The sequence below is a fragment of the Trichechus manatus genome, unplaced genomic scaffold (assembly GCF_000243295.1).
Source record: "Trichechus manatus latirostris isolate Lorelei unplaced genomic scaffold, TriManLat1.0 scaffold00006, whole genome shotgun sequence".
NCBI lineage: Eukaryota > Metazoa > Chordata > Mammalia > Sirenia > Trichechidae > Trichechus > Trichechus manatus.
In genome coordinates, this window is record NW_004443942.1 from 24,452,554 (window position 1) to 24,480,524 (window position 27,971).

At 34.0% G+C, this 27,971-nt stretch overlaps 1 protein-coding gene across 3 annotated transcripts in view; it reads right to left on the reverse strand.

The window, feature by feature from the left end:
* Positions 1-27,971, reverse strand: part of CSTF3 (cleavage stimulation factor subunit 3) — an 83,555-nt gene that overhangs the window by 24,355 nt on the left and 31,229 nt on the right. For 2 of the 3 annotated variants that reach the window (XM_004369768.2, XM_023738103.1), the window contains exons 4-8: positions 4,636-4,668; positions 4,142-4,239; positions 1,286-1,352; positions 1,168-1,202; positions 931-1,057 (exon numbers count right to left, since the gene is read on the reverse strand). In XM_004369768.2, the coding sequence (XP_004369825.1) occupies positions 931-1,057; positions 1,168-1,202; positions 1,286-1,352; positions 4,142-4,239; positions 4,636-4,668 (360 nt within the window). Of the gene's footprint in view, positions 1-930; positions 1,058-1,167; positions 1,203-1,285; positions 1,353-3,825; positions 4,669-27,971 lie in introns of those variants that run through there. The other variant, XM_023738096.1, reaches the window with a different exon arrangement.

The window sequence follows — 27,971 nt, forward strand, 5'->3', positions numbered from 1 at the left end:
AGGTAAAAACTGAAAGAACTGCAAGAAGAAATAAGATGAATTTACTGTATAGTTGGAGACTTCAACACCCCTCTATCAGTAATTTGACAGATCCAACAAGAAGAAAATAGTTGAACTGAACAGTACCATCAATGAACTGAATCTAACTGACATCTATAGATTACTTCATCTAACAACAGCAGAATATACATTCTTCTAAATCATAATAGACATATGAGGAATGTCCTTTTAATGATAGAACTTATGTGGCATGTATGTTTACCTATATAGGCAGAATAGCTCAGCTAGTTAAAGCATAATGGCAGTGAAACAAAGACGCAGCCTATATCTCATAAATACAAGCTAGTAATCACATTTGTGGAGTCCCTGTGTGGTGCAAATGGTTACGCACTCAACTACTAGCCAAAAAGTTTGTGATTCAAACCCACCAAGAGGCACCTCAAAAAACAGGCCTGGCAATCTGCTTCTGAAAGTTCACGCCTTCAAAATTCTACAAAGTAGTTCTACTCTGCACACATGGGGTCGCCATGATTCAGAATCTACTCAACAACAACAGCAATCACATTTCTGTAACTAGGTGAAAGAGGTGCATTGCAACTGAACATTACCACTGGAAAAACAATTCCACAAAGGTACCCATTCATAACAGATTAATGGCACCAGTGTGTATGTGCGTGTATGAGTATGGTTTGCTAGTGAATACAAATAGTTTTTAAGAATTCTAGTTCTCCTACAGTAGTCTCTGAAAAATAACTCAACACTAATATGCAGAATCCCAAAATCTTGTAAAAATATTAGGAGTGGCTCTTTCATTACTATCACTATAAAAACAGCCAAATGCAACACTACTAGAGAGGTTAGAATCCACCATGCCTAAAAATTAGAATGACTTTCTGCTTATAATAATAAACTACTTCTGGCCTAATTTACCTCTTCATACTTGTTATAGTCTCTCCAGAGTTGTTCGATGTTGATCATTGGATTAACACAACCTCGTTGATAAACTCTTCGGACAGCTGTTATTCTCTGATTTTCTGCATAAGATCCAACAGCTTCCCTGGGGTTGGATAAGAAATGTTATCAATTATATTATATCATATCATATATTATATCATGTTATATTTAAGTAAACTTTTTATATGAAAACAAAACTATAAAAATACTTACACGCCTTTTAAGAAGTTGATGTAATCCACCCAAATCTAAGAAATAAAATAAAATGTTAACATCTTTTTTGGTATTTTCAAATATATTAAGTGTATATTTTTTAAAATTTTAACTGTACCTGATAAGACATAATTTCCATTCCAATTTTATCCAGTGCAAAGTCATATGCTTGAGCCATTTTTTCTCTGAAATGAAGTGTAAAAGACATGTTTTTTTAAAAAAAATATTTGAGTTATTAAAATGTATCTGCAACTGGAACATAACTATAACATCTGATCATATGGTCAAGGTAGTGTTTGAACTTTTTCTATAAACAAGAATGTGAACATATCTTTGCAAGTATATAAAGAAAGTAGTTCTTTCATGTTTAGCCTGTCAATGTCATGAATTTAAGTACTTTGCTTCCTTTCCTGTCTACATGTGAGCTTATCAAAGATAAGGCCCATGTCTTACTTATCTTTATGTCTTTTAAGTTGCCTAATCTTATCCTTATAAGATTAAAACATGGAAATATCTGGCTCTCTGATTAAGGAAGTAAGTTATATATGAAGATCTATTATTAGCTTTAAAGTCAAATTTAGGGAGAAAGAACTTTCCCTTTTAATGTAAGACAATAAAGGATAATGAGGAAAAGAAAATATAGAATTCGAGTTATGAAAAGAAGCTTCACCTGTTTGCTTTGTATAAAAAAGCACTAGACTCACCCCTGCAAAAATGGCACTGATAAAAAAAACAGACAATAAATGTTGGCGAGGATGTGGGGAGACTGGAACCCTTATCCATTGCTGGTGCGACTGTAAAATGCAACCACTATGGAAAACAGTATGGCGCTTCCTCAAAAAACTAGAAACAGAACTATCTTACGATCCAGCAATTGCACTCCTAGCTATATACCCTAGAGATCGAATAGACATATGCACACCTATGTTCATTGCAGCATTATTCAAAATAGCAAAAAGATGGAAACAACCTAAGTGCCCATCAATGGATGAACAGATAAACAAATGTAGTACATACATACAATGTAATACTACACAGCTGTAAAAAATAATGATGAATTCTCAAAATACAACGTGAATGAATCTGAAGGATGTTATGCTGAGTAAGATAAGTCCATCACAAAAGGACAAATATCGTATGATCGCACTTTTATAAGAAGATGAGAATAGGTACACATAAAGAAATCAACATTTATTGGTGGTTACCAGAGATGGTAACACTTGTTATTTCTGGTGATGGGAAAGGCAATACCGAACGTGGGTGAAGTGTGCACAACTTGACCAAGGTAAATGATGACACTAAGAAGTACACAAGAATAAGGGACATTTTTGGTAAATGCTATAACATATACAATTTTGCAATAACATCCATATAATATGTGTGTGGTAACATAGATGGATATGTATGTATATAAACCCGTTGCCGATGAGTCGATTCCAACTCATAGCGACCCTATAAGACCGAGTAGAACTGCCCCATTGAGTTTCCAAGGAGCGCCTGGTGGATTCAAATTGCCGACCTCTTTGTTAGCAGTCGTACCTCTTAAACCACTATGCCACCAGGGTTTCCATATATGTGTACAGGAATGTATATATGTGTATATACAGATGCACATATAGGTGTATCTGTAGGCATATATATTTATATATATAATAAAGCACATAGGGGGCACAGTTACAGATACTTCATAGACATAACCAAACACCTCATGGGATAGGTTTACTGAGTTTGAAGGCTTAGGACTATAGTTTCGTGGGACAACTCAGTCAATTGGCATAACATAGTTCATAAAGTTTGTTCTACATCCTAGTTTGGTTAGTAGCACTGGAGTCTTAAAAGCTTGGGACCATCTAAGATACAACTATTGGTCTCTATTTGTCTGGAGCAAAAGAGAAAGAAGAAAACCAAAGACTCAGGGAAGAAACTAGTCTACAGGACTAATAGCCTACATGAACCACAGCCTCATGTAGCCTGAGACTAGAACTAGAAGGTGCCTGGCTACCTCTACAGACTGTTCTGACCAAGGATACAACAGAGGGTCTCAGATAGAACGGGAGAAAAATGTAGAATAAAACTTAAATTCCTAAAAAAGGCTAGACTTACTGGACCAGTAGAGACTAGAAGAACCTTGACACTATCGCCCTGAGATACCCTTTAAACTATGTATGGAAACCACACATGTAGGTCACCTTTAAGCTAACTAACAGATTGGCTCATAACATAAACAACATGACCCGTGAGTACTGTAGTCCCTTAAAAATCATCAATATGAGACCAAACGGTCAACATTTACCCTAAAATAAAGATGAGAAGGTCAGAGGCGGGGGAAGGGGACAGGCAAGCTATATTAATGGAAATGAAACAACCAGAACAGAAATAATGAGAATGTTGACACATTGTGAAAAACGTTAATGTCACTGAACAATATGTATAGAAATTGTTAAATGGGAACCTAATTTGCTGTGTAAACTTTCACCAAAAACACAATAGAATTTTATAATAATAAAATAAATAAATAAAACTAGCATTAAGGAAGGACCATTACTTAGATTCAGTGAAGACAGGTAGGTGGGTATTAGTAATAGTGGGGAGGTCAACTATACAACAATAGAAACTGTAAGATGCCTTAGAACACTTAAGTAACAAATTTCATCGTACCCAAGAGTGTTGCCAGGACAAGCAAAACAGATGCTGTTTTTTGATTTTGACAAGCCTCTCCATAAAGTGGGTTGGTGCTGCAAATGTACAGTGTTTCTATGCAAAGGATTTGCGTGATTCAGTTCTCCAGAGTAAGACTAATGCCAGTAGCTTTCTCTGAAGAACTTTTTCAAGGTCTACTGACTTCTTGTAGAATCTTGGCTTTTCAAATCCTTAAGTTTCTTCCCATCTAGAGCTAAGAGAAAATGTGAGTTTATGTGGTATTGACTTTATGTCTGGAGGTGACCTGCATTCTTAAGATCCTGATTTAACTTACTTGTAACTTGGTAGTTTTCCCTTTGTTTCTCGGACATATGAAAGATAACACTTCCATAAATCAATGTGCAAAACCTTCATAAGGCATCTCTGAAATAGCTATAAACACAGAAAATATTATCAGAATCCATAGTTAAACAAGCTTCATTTGTACATGAGTGAAATGAAACAATAAAAAAAAAATTCAGCTCCTTACATGATTTTATCTTTTCATAAATAAAAGGCAAGTAACAACTCCCTCCTGTTTTCAGTTTAAATAGTAATCAAAATCATTCTTGTGATTTTGGTCAGTAGAGTATAATTAATTCTTTCCCTTTTCCTGATTTTTTTTTTTTTACAAAAATTTTCAAACATAAAAAAGTTGAATAGTACAATGAACTCCTATATAGTCACTACCTAGATTCAATAATTGTTAACATTTTACTGTATTTGTTTTATATATTAAGTCTTAAGTTAAGCTTCAACCTAAAATATAAAGAATATTGTAAGACTCACCTTTTCAACCTTGTCATAATTTTTAGCTTTAATCTGAAAAGAAACAAAAAATATAGGCTTAACATCATTCTTTAGAGTACCGAAACACTATCTCCGGAAAAGCTTTTTGATCAATCTTGCAAACTCACTTCTATACCTTTCTATTAACTTTCATGTACTCATTTATGTTGAAAACTTCGTGAATTTAAAATTTTAAAAAATAGTCATGACATGGATACAGAAATATATATAAGGGCTACTTGGACAGGGCTTTATGTATCTAGTAAACATAAAGCTTTACTTTCCCTGAAAACCACTACTAGAATGATCTGAGAAGGACAGCAAGAAAAAAGATTTGAGAGTTTTAACTATACATAAATATTCAGTCAGCAAATCAGTCTACAATATTCCAGGCACCTGTGCTAGGCACTAGAGATACCACAAGTGAACAAGATGGACATGGTCTGCCCCTGCCCTCATAGAACTAACAATCTTATTAAGGAATATACACAAAGAAATAGGCCATTATAAGAGATTATGGTAAATGCTAAAATGAGGGAATACAGTGTGCCATGGGAACATTTAGGAGGAGCATAAAACTCTAACTTGGGGAGTTGGAAAAGACTTTCCAGAGAAAGTTAGCCTTAAAGATGAGGCATAAGCCTGGTAAAGAAGGTGAAGGATTACTCCAGCCAGGAGGAATAACATGTTCAAAGACCAAGGTTAAATATTATTAGATTTTCCTTTCCTTGAGTATTTCCATCAGATGGTGGGTAGGATTAGTGGCTTAATTGTGGTGTATCTGCAAATCATTGTTTTAGCCTGACAAGTAAATAAATATCTTGATTGTTTAGAAAAATCTTGACTTGTGGTCCTTTTCTCTCAGTAGTGTATAGATGTTTTCCCACTGTTTTCTGGTTTAAGGTGTTGCAGAAGAGAACCCTGATGTCAGTCTAATTTTTTTTTTTTCCTTTAATGGTAACTTGATCTTTCTCTCTGGAACTTGTAAGATTTCCCCTTGATCTTTGGAGTTCATAAATTTTACCAGGATATGCCCGAGCATAGGTGTTTGCTTTCTGAGGCAGTTTCATAAATGATCTGGAGTCAGACATTTTGGGTTCACATTCTGGCTATGCCACTTAACCTCTATTTTCCTCATCTGTACAAGGGCGATAATACCTATTTCATAAGGCTACTGTGAAGACTCAGTAAGTTAATAAATGTGAAGCTCTTAGAACACTACCTGGGCACAGAGTGATCACTCAGTTATTGTCATTTATTATTATTACCACTAATTCTGTCTATAACTCAGTATGCCTTTAACCTACAGACTCAGGTATTTTTTAGTTCAAAATACTTTCTTCGTTTTAAAATTATTGCCTCTCTTCCATTTATTCTTTTTTCTTCTTTGCGAATTCCTGTTATTCATGTGTTATGTCTCCTGGTTCTATCCCCAAAATCTCTTATCTTTACCCTTTCCTCAAATTTTTCCTCTGGGTTTTGAAATATTTCTTCCGCTAGAATCTCTAGGCAACTAATTTAAGTCTCCACATGACCATTCTTCTCCACTTCACCTATTGCTGTTATTTGGTTTAAAATACTGGGTTTTGGCTCCAGAGAGATTAAAAAAAAAAATACTGTACTTTGAATCTTGTTGTGTTCATATTATTTTTTCAAGTTGTTCTCTCTCTCCTCCAGCAGTTCTATTTTTTGGGTGCCTGTTCTAACAATTTTGTTTTTATTTCTTTCTGGTTGCTGAAACCTTGGATATGCTATCTTTTTTCTTCTCTCTGTTCTCTGAAGCTCAGTGTTGGCAGTCCCTAGAGTAGCAGAAGTTGACCCGTTCTCTACCCTGACAGCTGGTAGCAGGCATAGGTGGCAAACAGGATGCTCCAGTCCTCTGCCAAGGATTCAGAAAGAAACTTCTGCTCAAGCGGAGGGAGGACTCAGCCAGCTGCTTCCTTCCTGGTTTCCTGGAGGCCAGGCTAATGCCAATGCTCCTCTGGGGCAGGAAGGCAGTGGAGCATCTCCAAGTATTTCTGTGGGTCGGCTACTTCCTCCTTTCCACCAGGCCTCTTCTTGAGACTCCCACAGAACCTAAGGCTTCCTTACATACAGGTTGGCTCAATAAAGGTAAATAGGTTGGGTTGAGAATGGTTGAGACGAGTTCAAGTCACAAACTTTCCAGATGCAGATGACAGATTATATACAGAGTTCTTAAAATTGGTCGGAAAAATAAAAACTACCCATTGGGAAAACTGGCAAAGAATATGAATAGGCAATTCCCAGAAGAGAAAATTCAACTGGTTAAAAAGCATATGGAAATATGTACATACTTTCAAAATGGAAAATACGAATTAAAATAATACACTTTATACCCAACAGAATGGTAAACACTTAAAAGGGTAATAACACTACTAAAGGGATGTAGGAAAAGAGATTTCATACATTGCTGGAGGAAGTATGAATTGTTATGGCCTTTATTAAAAGTTCTTAGGCAACAGCTATACAAAGAAAAGATATAAATCTTTTGACACAGCAATTCAAATCCTTAGATCTATCCTATAAAAATAAAATCACTAGGCTATAGAGATGTTTATACGAGGTCATTTAATACAAACTTTTTTAGCAGCAAAAACAGTTAACAAAGTGAATGTCCAAAAAATAGTGGTTTATAGGGAAATGGTTAAACAAATTACAGTGTATTCACCTGTGGAATATTATTTACCCATAAAAAATCAGATTCCTCAAAAAGTCAAAACATAAAAATTATCATACGACTCAGCAATTCCACTCCTAGCTATATACCCAAAAGAATTGAAAGCAGAAATGCAAACAGATACATATACACCAACGTTCCTTGCAACACTATTCACAATAGCCAAAAAGTAGAAACAACCTAAACATCCATCAATAGATGGATAGACAGAATGTGGTGTGTGTGTGTATATATATGTATATAAAATGATATTACTCAGCCATAAGGAGACACGAAGTCCTGATACATGCTAAAACATGGATGAACCTTGAAAACATTACGCTGAGTGAAATCAGTAAGTTACAACAGGACAAATATTGTACAAACCCACTTATATAAAATACCTAGAATAGGCAAATGCATAGAGACCAAAGTTTATTAGTGGTTACCAGGGGTGGGAGAGAAGAAGGGGAAATTACTGCCTAAGGGGCACTGAGTTTCTGTTAAGGGTGATGGAAAATTTTGGAAACAAATAGTGATGGATGCACAACATGATGATGGTAATTAATGTCATTGAATTGTACATGTAAAAATGTTGAAATGGCAAATGTTTTATTATATATTTTTACCACAATTAATAAAATGAATTAGAGCTACAAAGGAAATTTGGAGGGACTTCCACAGGATCTTATTGAATGTAACAAGATAATAAAAATCTGTATAGCATAACCCATTACTGTAAAACAATGACCAAAATTAAATCCTATATATACATATGTATATGTATGTTTGTGTATGATTTTATGAGAATGGAGAAAAACATGGAATGCACAAGGTTGTTAACATAGGCATGGTAGGTGGGGTGATAGAAATGAAGAGAGGAATAAAGAAAAAAGAGAGACAGTACTTCATGTATATGATTTCATTTATACATTTAAGTATAAATTACATCTATATGTAAGCCCTGGTGGCGGAGTGGTTAAAGTGTTTGGCTGCTAACTGAATGGTCAGGGGTTTGAGCCCAGCAGCTGCTCCTTGGGAGAAAGATGTGGCAGTCTGCTTCCGTAAAGATTTACATTCTTGGAAACCTTACGGGGCAGTTCTACTGTGTCCTATAAGGTTGCTACTAGTTGGAATCAATTTGGCAGCAACAGGTTTGGTTTTTTGGTTTTATACATGTATAATAAATGTAAAACAAAAAAATTCTACAAAATATTTTTCTTCCTACACAAATAATTGGTCCTATATCTTGTATACATCAAATCAATTATTTATTGCTTCAACTGGTATGAGTTCAATATGTACATGTAGAAAAAGAGATTTCTGACTAATATAGGAAAGACTCTCTGGCCTTCACTACATGACCACTGATTGTCATTCATCAATTCAACCAACGGCTAGCACTAGTGGCATTACCGTAGCAGCCATAATCTCATTATTTTCAAATATATCATTTTGTTAAAAAAACTTTTTTTAAAAAATAAATTATCAACCTGATTTGGAGAAGCAGTGTGATCAAATGCAAAGAATTTGGATATCTTGTGTCAACTGCTTAATCTCTCCCAGCATCAGTTTTCCCATCTACAGAATGGGAATAATAATAACACCTACTTCAAATGCTTGTTCCAAGGATAGAAAATAATATAAAACATTTAGGACATTTCAGGTGCTAATCCTACCAGCTAACAAAACTAAGAATCAAAGGAGTATAAACTTTTCATTACAAATTCTCCACACAGAGCCATGTAAACCAAGTAGCCAGAAAGAGTTTTGGTTCCATTTGACAGAAGATAAAAGTTTCGCTGCAAGTCATCGTCAAATGCCATTGCTGGGGAGACTAGCATACAAACACCGTGTTTTCAGTCATCCTAGCACTAGTGCTTTTTTCTTCTTTAAAAGATTATTATTCTAGGTATTGCTTATACTCCTTTGGTTCTCAGTTTTGTTAGCTGGTATGATTAGCATTTGAAATGTTATTCTAGGTATTGCTTACTAGTATTTATATTAAAACATTTCATCTGTAAGTTAAATATTCTTAAATATATTTAGCATATTTTATGCATATTTTGTACATTTTTAGCATATTTTAGTACATTTGTACTGGGAATAACTCTACCTGATAACCAATACTTGGTTTGAATTTTTAAAATAAAGAAAACCTCTAGATGATACTGCTTTGAATTTTGTTTTGACATCTGTGATTCTCAGATCATTCAGTCATTAACCAATAGAAAATATCTCCATTAAAAGCCCATTATATGCAGACAAATAAATTTGCAAAACTTACTAGAATTTGTTTATATCTTATCTACTAAAAATAATGTTATACAATTTTAAATGACCAGGGATCTTAATAATTATCTTTAATCTCCTGAACAGTGGTTCTCAAATTTTAATGAGCATAACAATCATTTTGGGTGACTGTTAAAACTGCAGATTTCTGTTTTTAACAGGAATCTCAGAATATTCTAACGCGAAGAGATAGAGGGGGTTCACATTCTGGAAGCACTAGTCTAGAAAATTACCATTTACTTAATATTTGTTAAAAGAAAAAAATCAATTTTAAAAGGTGGTTGGAAATATTCCAAAATGTGAACAATTTATGTTAGTGTGGTAGTAAAGTTTTCTACAAAGTGGCTATATGATTTTTGTAATTTCAAAAAGCACTGTGAAAAAAAAGATAAGGGTGCGTTCTAACACTTACATTTCTTGTATACCTACTGCTTATCATAAAAAATTGTTATACAATTGCATTATTACTGCTTTAATGAATCATTAGGAATTTTATCAAGATACGAAAAGTTGCTATGGAGAGAAAGGAATAAAATTTTTTAATTCCCAAGTTCTTCATAATTACATTTATTTTATAAAAGGGGAAGATAACTGAAATAATACCAAGATTAACTAAGCTTTACATTTATTAAATTCAAGTAAGTGATTATTTTGGCAAGAGTAAAACAAATATCACATATTGAGTAAATACTAACATTTGTTCCTGGTAATTTTGAACACTTTATATTTTCAGTTCTTTGTTAACTTCCACAATCATTAATTGATCACAGATTGTCTTTTGGAACTAAAAGTACCCGTCTGAGCATTTATTGGAACCAATGATCACGTACGGCAGATTATTTAATTTTGTAAAGTGTAAACCTTGTCAGAAGACTGACTAACTGTGGTAACATCCGTTTTTAATACAGTTTGGATTAGCCATGCCCTTTAACTGGGAATATTTTTATACGGAGAACTAAAGAAACCACAGTATGTAACTGTTTATAATTATAATTTTTATGAAATGTTGGTGTAAATGCCTATAAAATTAATATTTTTTCTGACTAGAAAAATAAATCTTTACACGTCAATAGCATTTTGACTAATTTCCTCAAATTCAAAATATTCCTTGGAAAAAAAAGCAAATCCTATATCAGAGTAAAAAAAATTATGCTGCTTTTAAAACTTTCAGTTATAAAAATCATTAGTAAGTAACTATACAATTGATTTGAAATGATTCAAAAACACATTTGATAAATGAACCCAACTGACATAATTCCATGGAGGAAAATAAAGAAGCAAGACAATCTAAAGAAAAAATTAAGTTTTCACATACATACTTTAGGTTTCTGTACAACAACCATCTTTGGATAAGTGAATACTTGTGTTTTATGAAGGTACTAGGCTACATAGCAGAGGCAGGGCTAGACCCCATCTAAAGTGATTTCACGTGGTAGCTGCTGACGATAAACGTGATCAATGAATGACTTGCAGGCCTACATTCCTAATTTGTTTCCCGCACCCTCTCTACCCTAAAGTACAGCACACGTGCTGTTGTGGGATCTAAGACAATCAGTTTTAAATTGAGTCTGGGATGCAGAAGCTGCCTGATTCAACTGATCTTAATCATCCAAAAAGGTTAGTGCCAATCCTTAAACTTGAAAGCAAATGTAGCACTAAATATGAACGCCATCTTCCATTTATTTACTTTTTTATGTACTCTTTTTTTAATTTACTCTTTTCTGTTGCTCTCTACCTGCCTATGCTCTGAAAACTATGTCTTGGAAGATTACAGAAATGTAAGTATTTTTAAGGAATTTGGAAATGATGGAGATCCACCTTTGTAAGTTGCTGGAGTGGCTGCATTCATCACTCACTCCCAATTTTAAGATAAAGATGGCAGGAAAGGAGTGTAACCAAATAAATGCATTCTTTTATTCAACAAATAATTGTGTGCCTACTATGTGGCAGTGCCTTTCTTAGCACTGGATGTACAGTGGTAGATAAAACTAAGTGCATACCCTTCTGAAGCTTATACTTTAGTGGGGACAGCCAGACAGGTAAACAACTAAAGAAATTTTTTAAAAATCTGACTTTTTTTATATATCATGGTAGTGAGATTACAGGTAATTCTTAGTTTGCTTGTCTGTACTAAGTTTTCCTATAAAAATAAATATTATTTGCATAATCTATAATTTTCCTATCAAGTATATATACAAATGTATACCCACATATACATATGCACTAATTTAGATTTAACAGATTGGCCAAAACCTGTTGATGTCTCATAGAAATAATGTATTTGTTAAATATGGGCAGGAAATTATAGGCCACTGTGAGTTGTATGGAAAACCTGATGGCATAGTGGTTAAGAGCTACGGCTGCTAACCAAAAAGGTTAGTTCGAATCCACCAGGCGCTCCTTGGAAACTCTATGGAGCACTTCTACTCTGTCCTACAGGGTCGCTATGAGTTGGAATTGACTCAATGGCAATGGGTTTGGGTTTGGGGTTTTGGTGAGTTACATTCTTATTACGAGTGACATTAAAAAGTGCTAAACAAAACTGATTACTTTCAGATCTGAATTAAATTTACTTCCATTTTGATTCTTTGTACTAACCAAATAAGGTATTAATTAGTCTTCTACTTTTCCAAACAAACTAAAAAGTAATTGTGGTACATGCTTAGGAATTACCAAGTGGATGTGGGGACATGGCCCAGGACCGTATTAAAGAGCTTACAATCTAGTTAGAAACACAGAAATAATTATTATAAACATGGAACATAATTTAAATATATATTAAAATAATTTTGTATATGCTCCATGTCCTATATAATTCAGAGGAAAAGGAGTTCCAAGCAAACAAGAGTGATGAAGGAAAGTTTCACAGAGCAGATGGAATTCCAGGCCATTAATGAGAAAAAGGGTTCGTGTAAGTCAATGAAATAACAAGAGCTTCTTAAGTGTTCTGCGTAGTGAAGACACCCACAGGAAAGAAAGAATATGTACTGGGAAAACAGTTTGTCTAATTGTATTGAAGGCTGATTACAGAGGGTCTAAAAAGTCAAGCAGAGTTTAAATCTGATACACAAAACAACAGTACGTCACTGGTGTTTTTCTGGAAGGTGAATGGCAATGAAGAAAGCAGAAAAGGGAAGGCTCATCCGTCTCTGGCATGCAGGTGGGGAGCAGGCACAGATGTGCTTTTTAGTCCTATGGGATAAAGCAAGCAGGCAAATTTTAAGACTAGCTAAGAGGTATCCTTAGGTGGGGTAATAGTGGCCAGGACTTGGAGAAGTGAATGAGAGTTGTTATAAAGAGTTGCTATAAAGAGATCTTAACTTTAAAATAGACAATTTGTACATGAATTATTTATAATTATCTCATATGAAACCTAATGAAAAAGTAAACATTATAGCAATCTTGTAGTATTTTTTAGATTTTTTCCTCACGTCAGGCTCTTTCTTAGCACTGGATGTACAGTGGATTATTATTGTGCCCCCCCCCAAAAAAGTCATACATCGATAGGGAACTGCCAGAAATTCGTGCCAAAAATTCTGCAAGACCAGCAACTTATTCACTGGAATTTTTTTTTAAAACAGCACTATTGACAACTATGGAGCTCTGGTGGCATAGTGGTTAAGTGCTACAGCTGCTAACCGAAAAGTTGGCAAGTCGAATCCACCAGTTGCTCCTTGGAAACCCTATGGGGCAGTTCTACTCCATCCTATAGGGTCGTTATGTGTTGTAATCAACTCAACGGCAACAAGTTTGTTTGTGTGTCTTTTTAATTGACAACTATAGGGGCCCTCGTGGTACAGTGGTTAAGCATTTGACTGCTAACCAAAAGGTCAGCAGTTCAAATCCACCAGCTGCTCCTTGGAAATCCTATGGGGCAGTTCTACTCTGTCCTATAGTGTAGCTATACGTCAGAATTGACTTGTTGGCAATGGGTTTTATTGACAGCTATACACCTGGACCTCGCCGAATGGATAACACAGAAATCAAATCAACTACATCTGTGGAAAGAGACGATGGAGAAAGCTCAATTCATCAGTTAAGACAAAGCCAGGGGCTCTCTGCAGAACAGACCATAAGTTACTCTTATGCAAGTTCAAGGTGACGCTGAAGAAAATCAAAACAAATCCACAAGAGCAAAAGTATGACCTTGAATACATCCCACCTGAATTTAGAGACCATCTCAAGAATAGATTAGACGCACTGAGCACTAGTGACTTTGTGGGAAGATATCTAGGGTATCATACATGAAGAAAGTAAAACATCATTAAAAGGACAAGAAAGAAGACCAAAATGGATATCAGAATAGACTCTGAAACATACTCTTAAGCTCAGAGTAGCTAAAGCAAACAGAAGAAATGATGAAATAAAAGAACTGAACAGAAGATTTCAAAGGGAGGCTCGAGGAGACAAGATAAAAATTATAATGAAATGTGCACAGAAATGGAGTTAGAAAAGCAAAAGGGATGAACATGATTGGCATTTTTCAAGCTGAAAGAACTGAAAATTCAAGCCTCCAACTGCACTACTGAAGGTTTCTATGGGCAAAAAACTGAATGACACAGAACACATCAAAAGATGAAGGGAATACAGAGTCACTGTACCAAAAAGAATTGGTCGATGTCCTCAACCATTTCAGGAGGTAGCATATGATCAAGAACCACAATACTGAAGGAAGAAGCTCAAGCTACACTGAAGGCATTGCCAAAATACAAGCCTCCAGGAATTAACAGAGTACCAATTGAGATGCTTCAACAAACAGATGCAATGTTGAAAGCACTTACTCGTCTATGTCAAGAAATCTGGAAGATAGCTACCTGGTCAAATGACTGAAAAAGATCCATATTTTTGCCCATTCCAAAGAAAAGCATTCAAAAGGAATGCAAAAATTATTGAACAACATCATTAATATCACATGCTAGCAAAATTTTGCTTTAAATAATTCAAAAACGGCTGAAGCCATACATAGATGGGGAAGTGGTAGAAGTTCAAGCCAAATGCAGAAGAGGACATGGAATGAGTGATATCATCACTGATGTCAGATGGATCTTGGCTGAAAGCAGAGAACACCAGAAAGATGTTTACCTGTGTTTTTATCAACTATGCAAAGGCATTCAACTGTGTGGGTCTTACCAAATTATGAATAAATTACAAAGAATTGGAATTCCAGAACACTTAATTGTGCTGATGTGGAACCTCTATATGGATCAGAGGCAATCATTCGAACAGAACCAGGGGATACTGCATGGTTTAAAATTGGAAAAGGTATAGGGCAGGGTTGTATCCTTTCACATTATTTATTCAATCTGTACGCTGAACAAATAATATGAAAAAGTGGACTATATGAAGAAGGATGTGGCATCAGGATTGGAGGAAGATTCATTAACAACCTGAGATAGGGAGATGACATAACCTTGCTTGCCAAAAGTGAAGATGACTTCAAGCACTTGCTGATGAAGGTCAAAGACTACAGCCTTCAATATGGATTACACTAGAAAAGAAAATAAAAATCCTCACAACTGGGCCAATAAACAACATCATGATAAATGGCGAAGAAATCAAAGTTGTCAACCATTTCATTCTACCTGGATCAAGAATCAGCCATTTACTGCCATTGGAAGCAGTAGTCAAGAAATCAAACGACATATTGCATTGGGAAAATCTGCACCAAAAGACCTCTTTAAAGTTTTAAAAAGCAAAGATATCATTTTGATGACAAAGGTGTGCCTGGCCCAAGCCATGATCTTTCCAATCGCCTCTTATGCATGCAAAAGCTGGAGAATGAAAAAGACAGAACTGATGTATTCGAATTGCTGTGTTGGCAAAGAATATTGCATACACCGTGACTGCCAGAAGAACAAACAAATCAATCTTGGAGGAAGTACAGCCAGAATGTTCCTTAAAAGTGAAGATAATGAGACTTAGTCTTACTTTGGCATGTCATCAGGCAAGACAAATCTCTAGAGAGATCATGTTTGGTAAAGCAGAAGTTCAGCAAAAACGGGGGAACCCCTCAATAAGATGGACTGACACAGTGGCTGCAACCATGGGCTCAAACACACCAGTGATTGTGAGGATGGCACGGCACCGGGCAAAGTTTCATTCTCTTATACACAAGGTCACCATGAGTTGGAGCCAACTCAATGGCAACTAATAACAACAACAAAGTTAAGAGACTGGTTTTCAAATAAGATAGTAAACTAGAGATGTGTATTTGAAGTCATCTGCAAAAAGTCTGTATATACCTAAGGCATTAAGTACATTCTCTACAGCAGAGAATATACAGACAAGCAAAGATTAATTTCTGGGAAATAGCCATTAAATGCAGAGAAAAGGTAGACAACCTTGAGGATTACTTTTGAAAAGTAGGAAGAGCAATACAGGATAATATCTAAGGAAGTCTAAGCAAGTCAAAGGAGAAAATGTAAGAAAAACAGACCTATGGATGGTAGAAAATGAAACAGAACTAGGCAGAAAAGACCACTGGATCTGGTAGTAAAAGCCACTGCTTATCTATTATAAATTTAAAAGGTGAAGCAATTCAACTTCTTAGAAATCATTCAACAATTAATGACAAAACATTGCTAATACAAGCAGCATCTACTGTATTCTTAATGTTCGTAAGCACTACTCTAAGGGTTTGTATGTATTAAATCATTTAATTCTTAAACAACAATGAGGTAAGTATTAACATTATTCTCACTTAAAAATGAGAAAACTGAGGCACAAGGAGACTTAGTAACTTGGCCAAGATCAAACAATTGAGCTCTTAATCACTATACTATACTGCTAACAAGCAAGATATATATGAGGATGTTCATTGAAAGAGTGCTTGTAATACAGAAAATTTGGAAACCTAAATGACCAAAGGCAGAATTAAATTATGCTTTATCTGCACAATGGATTATATACATTATATACATGGAAATATGTCCATAGTACATTACAAAAAAGGAAGTGAAATGAAAAAATAATTAGGAAACCCATACAGTATGCTTATCTATCCATCTATCCATCCACCTATCTATTCATTCATGCAAGAGAAATAAACTCAAGAGGAATGCACACAAAACTGTTAACCAAAATTTTCACTAGAAACACTGGGATTACAATTTTTCACTCTGTTACATACTGCTATAACATGTATTTTCACAACAGTGAAAAGCTGTTTGCTTTTTGGTTTTCTGTTTTTAATAAAGAAAATTACAGCTGATTTTAGACAGTAAATTCCTCTCTGAATAGATTTTAAGAGAGAAAATTATAGCTGATTTTAGACAGTAAATTCCTCTCTGAATAGTACACTGGTACTTTTCCTCTGGATATGAACATCTCCATTTTAAATCAGTTTTAAAAACTTCTAAAATTCTCATGCCTATAAGGCTACACAAAGTTAAATAATTGCTAGGTCAATCAGGCAATGTTGATTTCAACGAAGACTGTCAAAAGTAAAACTTTGACCTAAATTTAATTTATAGGGCATCTGTCCACAATCATTTAGCATTTATACTCAACCTATGTTTTGCTTAATAAATTTACAAACTCTTTGCTTGCAGTAAATGCATTCTGTCAACACCATGCCAAACATTAGTTTTCAAAGAATAATCAATCCACAAAATTTAAGTAAGAAAAATAGTGTTCCCTTGATATTTTACTTTTCGAGAAAAGTGAGTAATTTTGTCTGAGGTATCAAAAATCACTAGTTAACCTTCATGACTCAATTGGTTTTGCTACTCTACCCCTCACTATACCACTTCTCCGCTGTTCCTCAAATTGCTATATAGCATAGGTCTTCCTTCTAAAAGGTAAATAACTTAACATAGAGAATTTGACAAATGTATACAATCGTTTGAGATCTTTGAGCTACCAGGGATGTCAGAAAATCAAGTTATAAGCCACTAATTTAAAAAATTGCTTTAGTTCCCTTCTGCCCAGCCATAGTAGTACTCAAATAGATGAGCTGATTTGCTTTGCTCAAATGTCTAATGTTAGTTTATTTCTCTCACATCACCTTACAGTCTTTCCTACCCTACTACTTTAATTTTCAGCTTTTATCAAGTGTTCTCTTAATAAAATGAAAATCCTTCCAAGTAAACCTATTAGTATAATAACTTTTTTTTCCTTATGTGTTCTGGGAGAATTTCTTTGGGTGAAAAACCATTTACTTAAAAATCCACTCTTTACAATTCTTTCATTTCTCAATATGCTTCTGGCTGCATACAAACTAAGAAGTGTTTAAAAAAAAAACACTGGCAATTGAGTTATCATTGGACTGCTCTAATTTTATTCACTCCTGTACTGAAGATCATTCAGCATTCTCATTTGATTGAGTCCTACCAGAATACCATATTTTTCTATGAATTTTCTTGTTACTAATTTAATTCTACCTACATTTTCATACTGTTGAATTAGGTATAATATTTATATAAGATACCCTAGTATCATGAGTAATGCTTCATCTACCCTTTCTTAAAATCACTTTTCAAAAACAAGATTAAGCTTCTACACCGAAGTGGATACAAATTCAAAGGATTACATTTTTCCATTTTTTAAGCAACTCTTCCACACTTTCAATATTTACCTATCAACATAGGTTCATGATTCTTGACATAATCTATATCCTCATTCTAAAAAACTTGCAGTGCATTCTTTAGACTACAATATTTCATGATCTTATAAATACTTCCATTCAAATACTCTTAATTTTAGATTAGAAATTATTATATTCTAATTACATCCTGCCACTCTGCTTTTGATACTTTTCTATAGTATTTTATCTAAGAAAATAAAATCAACATTTGTATTGACCCTAGTTTTCTCAATCCTACATGCATAGTGTATTTCTATTCACTGAAATGATGTAATTCCAAGTTCCTTTTTAATAAGTGACTATCAAATAATCTCCTAATCGTCTTTTTCACCAAAACTGTGCCTTTACTCAATCCTCTCCTCTCTACTCCTGGACAAACTACACATTGGCCAATTTTACTAAAAATCTGAAGCAATTTTTAAAGATCATTTCCTGGCTCAATTTAAAAGATCATACCAGCAATCTTTCATAAAGATATGTGAATTCTAAGAGGGTGACCTCAAGAAATGATTGAGTGTATAAAAATATTCAGGTAAAATTATATTTATGAGTTGCTTATAAAGCAAAACAAAAACAAAAGGAAACAACATAAATGTACAATAACAAAGGATTGGTTAAATAGCAAATATCCAGAATGGAGTACTGTGCCACTATTTAAAGTGATTTTGTAGAATAAATTATGACACAAAAATAGGCTACCTTGTGAAAAACACAGGTTACAAAAAGTTTTAAAATTATATATATATATCGACCTAAAAAGTTTAGCAGTGGTGAAAGGTAATGGGAATATGATTTTTTTCCTTTTTGCCTATATGTGTCTAAGTTTTCCAGAAAAGCAGGTATATTACTCTTTTATATAAAAATACAATAATTTTAACTTTCCTTTTTTAAGGATCATGACAAGTTCTGCTTTTTCCTCTCATCTGTTTCCTTTCAAATTCCACTCATTTGGTACCATTTCATTATGCTTGCCTTTTAAAAATTGAACCATTTAATTCCAAAATTTTTATTTGTCCATATAGTTACCTTCAATAACAATTGTTTATGAAAGCTTGCTATGATAACTGTAAATTTTCAGTACTCCACCTCGGTATTATTCTATTGGCTCATTAGAGAACAAATAAGTCAATATCATTAAAAAAAAAAAAAAAAAAATTCCACGAAGGCAAAGAAGTTTATCAGTGGTTAAAGCTCTCGGCCCCTATCCCAAAGGTTGGTGGTTGAACCCACAAGCCAATTCCTTGGGAGAAAGATGTGGCAAGCTACTCCTGTAAAGATTACAGCCTTGGAAATCCTATGAGGCAGTTCTACTGTTCTATAGGGTTACTATGAGTCAGAATCAACTTGATAGCAACAGATTTGGTTTTTGGTTTGAACATATAGTAGACATTCAATAGTTGATAAATCAATGTGCGTAGAAATCTACCAGTTATTATTTCATATTAACTCAAAAGTAACTTGGGGAATTAATAGTATACTATTTTGAACATCAGTGGAAATGTAAAAATGTAAATGTATAAATTTTAAATAAAGCTCAATATGAATTCTGTAATCCTTGTTAAAAAATTTAAAAAACTCACATCAATAAAATAATTTACAAACAGTGCCAGTTCTTACTTATACTGTCAGTTAATTCAGACTAAAATAACAATTTTACAGAATAGATATAATAAGGGCTGAATAAAACCCATAATATGGATTTTGAAAGCTAGTAGATTTTCACATGGTTTAGATCATTCTGTCATTATACATTCCATTAATTCTCTTAAACAGAAACATGGTTTCTATTTCCCAAGTTAACACTAATTCAAATAATCACCCAAAGCTAAGAATTTGGGAATTTTGAAAGTTGGGTTTGAATAGGCAGAAGCAGTTAAGAAAATCATCTTTATGAAAGTCAAAGAAAAAATTCAGGTAAAAAATATTAAATTCTAAAAATAAACAAAAACCTCAAGAAATAAAAGACATGATTTTTTTCCCGTTTTGTGATAGGTATGTTCCAAAATTTTGGCTCTATTTTAATGGGATAAGTCCCAACTTAAGATTTGAAGTATTTATTATCTCCAGAATGTTTATAATCTGCCAGATACTTTTTTCCTTCCTTCATAAATCTCGGAGTATATTTCTCCAAACAAGTCCATAAAGCCTTAACAAGGCATGTCCTATTTGTTCTGGAATCTCATCTATAGTTTGAAATGTTCGGTTTGTATTTCACATTTTATCTCTGCCAAATATATGCTTGTGGTGACGTTTTCCAAAGGGAAAGCATTGTAAAGTTCAAATTCTATATGCAATACTGCCATTAGGTTTAAATAGATGAGATTGAAATGAATATTCTACTGGAATTCTTGCTGTAAGAAAGAGGCCCTCTGCTGTCACTAATATGCAAAGAAAATTGATGTGATAAAAATCTGAATAGCAAGCACTGGGACAATATATAATACTTTAGCCAGGGGCCTAGGGAAGTTGCCTATGGTCTAGTGTACACACATGGCCATTCTTTCTAGTTGTTTCCAACATATAGGTTTAATTTTGTCGAGGCCTTGTTTAACAGGTCAGTCAAGCAGTCAGATTATCCAAAGCTGTGACACATATGAAATAATAGGAAAAATATAGTTTCCTAAGGCTCAGTGTCTGAAAGCTGAGTTCCCGGCAGCCCTTTCCCAATCACTACCTATAGCAGCGGAGCACAGGAAGGCAGGAACAGGACTAGGGGTCCATTCCCCTCACGGAATCCCATTATACCCCTCCCCCAAAATATACACACAAAGTATAAAATAATCTAAGAATGGGCTTTCACATTGCAACAGTAGAAATACACTGTTGCATAGGAAGATGTGCATGTTGGAAAACCAGATTTTATGAAGTGTTTAATTGCCTCACCAAAGTGAAACACGTTAAAAAAATGCTTAAAATTAAATATATAGGATCTAATCCTTAAACATAAAACTCACTTCGAAAAGATCTCTGTGATTCTTGAAAGATGCCGTCTTGATTCTGATGTCTGTTTTCTATAAATTATAACCTTACTGACCAGCTCAAGAAAATCTGTACTGTTAATCAAGACTTTTCTTCACAAGAATTTTACAGACAAAATATGAAAACTAGTAACAGAAACACACCCTTATATAAAATCTACTTAAAACTATCTCATTATGTAATGTTATCCAAGTCTTCTAAAGTCTAATGTTGAGCTGCAAGAATATAAAAAAGCTCAAAAGATGACTGAGAAAAATAATTTGCAAGCCCAAGATTTTAATTTAAATGGGAAATTACAGGTTTGACCAGCTAAATAAAAACCTAAGCACAAAACATGTATTTAAAAGCAAAATATTTAAAGCAGGTCAACAATACCAAAATAATAAAAGAATGATGGTTCATCTTAGAAATACTTATCATTCTTTCCACTCTGACACCACAAAAAGACAAATATATACTGACTACTTAAATTTGTCAAAATTTGAACTTTTGAAAAGAAAATTGTGCTAAATTTCCCTTAACTTCCTTAACGTGTAGTATTTCTGCAAATAAAAAAAACCACAGAAAAATGGGCAATGATACCAGTTCTCAGAAAGAGAAATTAAAGGGCTCTTAAACATATGGAAATATGCTCTATCTCATTCATAAGAGAAATGTAAATTAAAACTATACTAGGACATCATTTTTTACCTAATAGTACTGACAAAAATTAGAAAGTGTGATAATACAGTGAGAAGAGGTCTTAGGAAATTAGGCTCTTTCAAGGATTATCGATGGGTTTTTTAAATTGTTACCTCTGTGGAAAACAACGGGATATAGAAAATCAAAATGAAAAAATACACATATCCTTTGATCCAAGAATTCCACTTACAGGAATTTAATCTAGATATATTCACCCAAATGGAAATGACAAGTACACAGTTACTTACTATAGTACTGTTTGTAGTAAGACAAGTTTGGGAAGAACCTAAACATCTTTCAAAGGGGCACAGGCTAAAATATGGAATACTATGTACTTGAAAAAAGGAGCAATGATCTCCAAAATGTACTGTTAAGCAAAAAACAAACAAAAAAACAAAGTGCAAAACAGAATGTAATGTAAAAGCAGAGAAAATATATATGCTGTATTGAGGTAAACATCTCTAGATTGACGTATAACTGAACATTTTTACTGGGGAAAGGAACTGGGTGGCTCAAGGAGAGAGACGCAACTTTTCACTGTAGGTCCCTCTTGTACCTTCTGATTTTTGAACCATGTGAATGTATTACTTCTACAAAAATACTTATTTTTTAAGCTTTTCTCTAGTTGATACATAATCTTCTTGGGTTTCTTTTATGCTTAAATATTATTTCTGTATTTTCCCTATCAATTTTCAAAACAAATATTTCAAAAACTTCAAAATGTACCAAAGAAATAGAATGTGCATTTGCATACATGAGATGGATAGTGTTATTACTGAAACTCAAGATTAAAAATATTCATTTCCAAGTAAGTTAAAGAGTTCTATAAAGTATTAAACCTTGAAAAAGATTTTTCAGCTATATACTTGGGTAAAAATTTGACTGAAAGTATTTACATAAGAAACCATTATTTGTTTGATGCCACAAACTTTAAAAATTTCTAACACTAAACCAATCAAATAAGATTCATCAAATTTATTCATAAATTAGTAAACTTACAAAAATGCATAATCATTTTGTCCCTGATAAAAATGTACCTAGAATTACTACAAAAGTGAAAGTGAAGAGGACTTGAAGCACTTACTGAAGAAGATCAAAGACTACAGCCTTCAGCATGGATTACACCTCAACATAAATAAAACAAAAATCCTCTCAACTGGACCCATGAAAGCAACATCATGATAAACAGAAAAGACTGAAGTTGTCATGGATTTCATTTTACTTGGATCTACAATCAACATCCATGGAAGGAGCAGTCAAGATATCAAATGATGTAATGCACTGGGCACATCTGTTGCAAAAGACCTCTTTAAAGTGTTAAAAAGCAAAGATGTCACTTTGAAGACTAAGGTGCACCTGATCCAAGCCATGGTATTTTCAATTGCCTCATATGCATGCAAAAGCTGGACAATGAACAAGGAAGACTGGAGAACTGATGATGGCGCAGGACCTGATGATGGCGCAGGACCGGGCGGTGTTTCGTTCTGTTGTACACGGGGTCGCTATGAGTTGGAACCAACTCAACTGCACCTAACAACAGAGCTATCACATTAATCATAATTCTAATAAAAATTCTTTAATATAATTTTTATTAGAATAGAATGACTTTGGAGGAGAAGGCTTGTTAAAAAAACAGGTAGGAAGAATAATCTGATGGATGTTTTAGATTCTTATTCTTAAAAATATATATACATGTTTCTTTAAGAAAACTATATAAAATTGGAAATGTCCAAAAATTCAGGTTTCACTTTGAAAATACTGTTTTATTAACCTTGTCTACAGAAGTCTTTATTTCACCCCCCTAAATGAAAAAAAATTTTTCCCCCTGGTATAGAACTTTGACAGCCATTTTCTTTCAGCAAATTGAACAGACAATTCCACTCGTTTGGCTTCCATTGTTGCTGTTAAGAAGTTCTTGAACGGCAATCTTTTAAAGGTCATTTGTCTTTTCTCTGGCTGCTTCTGTGATTTTTTACCCGTCTTCAGTGTTGTATGGTTTCACTCTGATATGTCTAGGTAGAGAAATATGTTTTTTTAAATTTTGCTTCAGGTTCATTGAGAAACTTGAATCTGTTGAAGCTATCATTTGAAAAATTCTTAGCCCTCATTTTTTTAAATGGTGCTCTGCACTATTCTCTCCACTAGTTCTGGAACTTCAGTTATCACTCTATCCTTCGTGCCTCTTAACCGTGCATTCGTATTTTCCATCTCATTATCTCTTTAAGAGCTCATCTGTATGCCTTTAGTTCTCCAATTCTCTCTTCATCTATGTCTAATATGCTATTAATCTCACTTTATCTGATAATTCTAGTTTCTGAAGTCTTTGCAGAACTGTTTCTGCTATGTATGGCTTCCTCATGTGCTTAGTTTTTAATAACAGAACTGCTCCACACCCTTAAGTATCTGTTAAGATTCTTTGACATGTAGCGTGAAGATGCTTTCCTCCAGACAGTCTGAGTAAACTATTACCAGGCACTTAGGGGCATAATTTAGCCTGAAATAAATGGCTTGAGTTTCTTTGAACCACACAAGTGATATGCATTAGGACTACATATCCATGCAAGGGCCAGCTTGTTGTTATAAATCTTAGGATTTCTCCCAATCAGCTTCGCTCAAATCAAAACGACTTTCTTCAGTCTTCTGTGGTCGGGAAGAAGGTATAGATTTCCTTCAGGTTCACCATCACCCTGATGGTAGCTTTTTGAGCACATAGCTTTAAAGGGAGATGTTCTGTTGGATATTCCACCTTGGGCAGGTCTTGGGTTTTGACTTTTGTTGCTGACTTCCTAGAAATCTTCAAAATTGCAGCTCAAGTTTTCCCAGTTTGGAAAATGTCCTCAGGGTAAAAACAGTTTATATCCCTGGGTTCTTGACATCTCCTAGTTGACCCCCCACCCCCAATTTAGGCTTTGGCCTGGTAATTTCTTACTATGCTGTAAGTTCTTCGATGCTTTTAAGAAGTTCTTAAAATCCTGTCCATCAATCAGCCTTAGGTATTTCAGTGAAAGAGCTGATCCGAGGAACCTAGTCCACCATACCCGGTAGTCTCTTTCAAGGTATTTTTAACATCTAGTTTTAAAAAAAAATTAGGAAAAAACATGCAAACTATTCTAATAGGCAACTAAAAACTTAAAATTCAATGTTCACTGAAATACTAATTTGCAAAGGTAAAAAATAACATAAAATTCCATTAACCAAATATATTTCCTACAATATGCTATTATAGAATTCCAAAGTAATTGTAATTCAGTTCTCAGAAATACTTCATAGATCCAGCAATTTGAGTTTACCTTTAATGTTTGCTATGCCTACAGAAGTGAAAAGTTTGGGCAAAAGCCACAACAAGCTAAAGTAGTAAATAAATAGTATTTAACACAGAATTCTACTGCTTCTTTAAAAAATTAAAGCTAGAGTAATTCTGTTACTTTAAAAAATAAATCTATATACAGTTAAGTTTATGAATTAAGTTAAAACACAGGCATTTATATATTTTCAATTATCTAAACCGTCTCAATAAGTTTCCACTCATCAATCAGATGTTGGCACTGTGCATATATTACAATCTTAGTCAAAGCTGTGAAAAGGAGTGGAGGAGAGTTAGACTGTTTATGCTTTACTAATATGGTCTGGTCCAATTCAATCTGACAATCAACCCTTTTCATTTGAAAATGTGAAAACCCAAATTTTTATCATATAAGTACAAATGTCTCAGAAATTTTACTTGAATGTATGCCTAAAACCTTCTTGTATCTAGCCAGGAATTTATCTTTCATATTAGATTTTGCTTTTCAAGTTTTGTCTGTATTTCAGAAACAGAAGCAACCAATTTAAAAAATGCACTTCAAAAGGCTAGGTAAATTAATAATGCCTTCTAATTAGGTAATCCTTTAATATTAAAATTTAAGTTGTAAAATATGATAAACTCAATTATTTCAGGTTCCTGGAATATACCGATGTACAAAAGAGAGACAAACTATAAAGTATAATAACTATACAGTACATTAGAAGATGATGAAGAAATAAGAGCACAGCAAAGGATCAGGAGTTCTGGCATGTTGGCATGGGGTTGTTAGGAATTTTAAATAGGGTGGTCACAGAACTCATTGAGAAGGTTAACACTTTTGCAAAGATTTACAGAAAGCATAGCAGTCAAGCAGTTATCTGGAGACATGTCATTAGAGCATATAAAACAGCTAATATAAAGAAATGTCCTATGGTGGGAGTGTCTGGAATATTTGAAGAACACTAAGGAGGCCCGTATGGCTGCAGAAGAGACTCTATAATGTAGATTATCTACCATGTGGATATCAAGCAGAAATTTTTTTTCCTTCAGATGGTACTCTGGTATTCAGTCATTAATTTCCTATTAATTAAAAATTAATCATAAGCAGAATTAAGTTTCTGCTTGGGATGATAAAAACTTTTGTGACAGTGGTAATGATTACAAAACATGGTGAATGTAATTGATGTCACTGAAGTGTACAATTCAAAATGGTTACAATGGCAAATTTTTGTTATATACACTTTACAATAAGAGACTAAAATTATGATACCTCAATTTTTCCCTAGAGCAAAGTTACATTCACATTATTTTGTTGTTGTTGTATGCCGTCGAGTCAATTCTGACTCACAGTGACTCTACAGGACAGAGTAGAACTGCCCCATAGGGTTTCCAAGGAGTGGCTGGTGGATCAAACTGTCGACCTTTTAGTTAGCAGCCTGAGCTCTTAACCACTTCGTCACCAGGGCTCCGTTATTATTTTAGCCATGTAAAATTCTAGATGTTCATTCTTTTTCTACGATTCTATTTCATAACACCTTAACTGCAATTCTAGATTAACACTGACCATTAAATTCATGTTACTGAAATTAAAAGTCACAAGCGATTTATTTAAAATACTGGGAAGGAACAGAAGCAAAATTCCACTTTAAAACTATCAAGCTAAATGTGTTTTAACTACTCAAATAAAGCACATCTTTCTTCCCCATTGAGGCCTCCGCACTTGCAGTTATCTTTGCCAGGGATTCTCTGCTAATGCCTACTCAGACTTCAGCCCTCCATTTACAAGTCCTGTCTTACAGGACCTTCCTTGACCCACCAAAGCACCTACACATGGTATTGTAAATTTAAAGGGCAAGGTCCATTCTGTTTATGAGAAGTCCCTAGCATCTAAGAGTCTGGCATGTGTTTACTCAGTAAATCCTAGGAGGTTAATAAATTGTAGACGTAATTCAGGACAAAAAGAAATTCCTCACTTTCCCGATACACAAAGTGAAAGCCAGAACCTGAAACAGACATCTTCTTTTTTTTCTATTTTTTTCCCTATAGCCACATAAAAACTGATCAAAACATAGATGGTGTGGGGCCTGAAAAAGTACCAGATGACTTGAGGATCCACAAATTCAACAATGATACTACTGAAAATTGCATAAAATTTTGGGCAATTTTATCTGAATATAACCCAGGCAAATACATCAATAGGCATCTATGAAGTTTTATTCTCCTAAAAATCCATCATTTTAGGGTGCTTTTAAGGACTAGTCCTCCACATATAAAATTACTTGCCAAGATTTGCTAACACGATTCTGCATGTTGTAGTCTACAGAGTCTCCTAAAAGTTACAAACCAGTTTATAAAGTTATCTTCCTATCCATAAAATATCTTAGAATGAGCATCCTTGAATCTATAAAGTAAAATTCTAGTTATTTAATTGTAGGTAACTCAGAATTGCAAATTTTGTCTTACAGGTAAACAATTCAAATTCTGACCTAACATCACAATTCAAATTAATTGGACAGTACCAGCTGGTTGCATGAAGCTATATCAAGTTTCAGTGACATAGATTGGAGATGTGCTCAAAAACAATTCCTTCCATGTTTAAGTCTGAGAAACCATAAACTACAAGTGGAAAGGTTGAGTCAGCTTCAATACATGTGATTTTCTCATTAACTACAGGCATCAAGATCTTCTTTCACAAATTGTGTGTGTGTGTTTAAGAGTTACATATTGTGCCAATCTTAGATTTTTTTTTTTTTTTGGTTTTATTTCCTATATTTAAAAAATCCTACCCTTCAAAAAAATTTAACAAAAAACAACCAATTTTGGAAAGCATGAATACAACT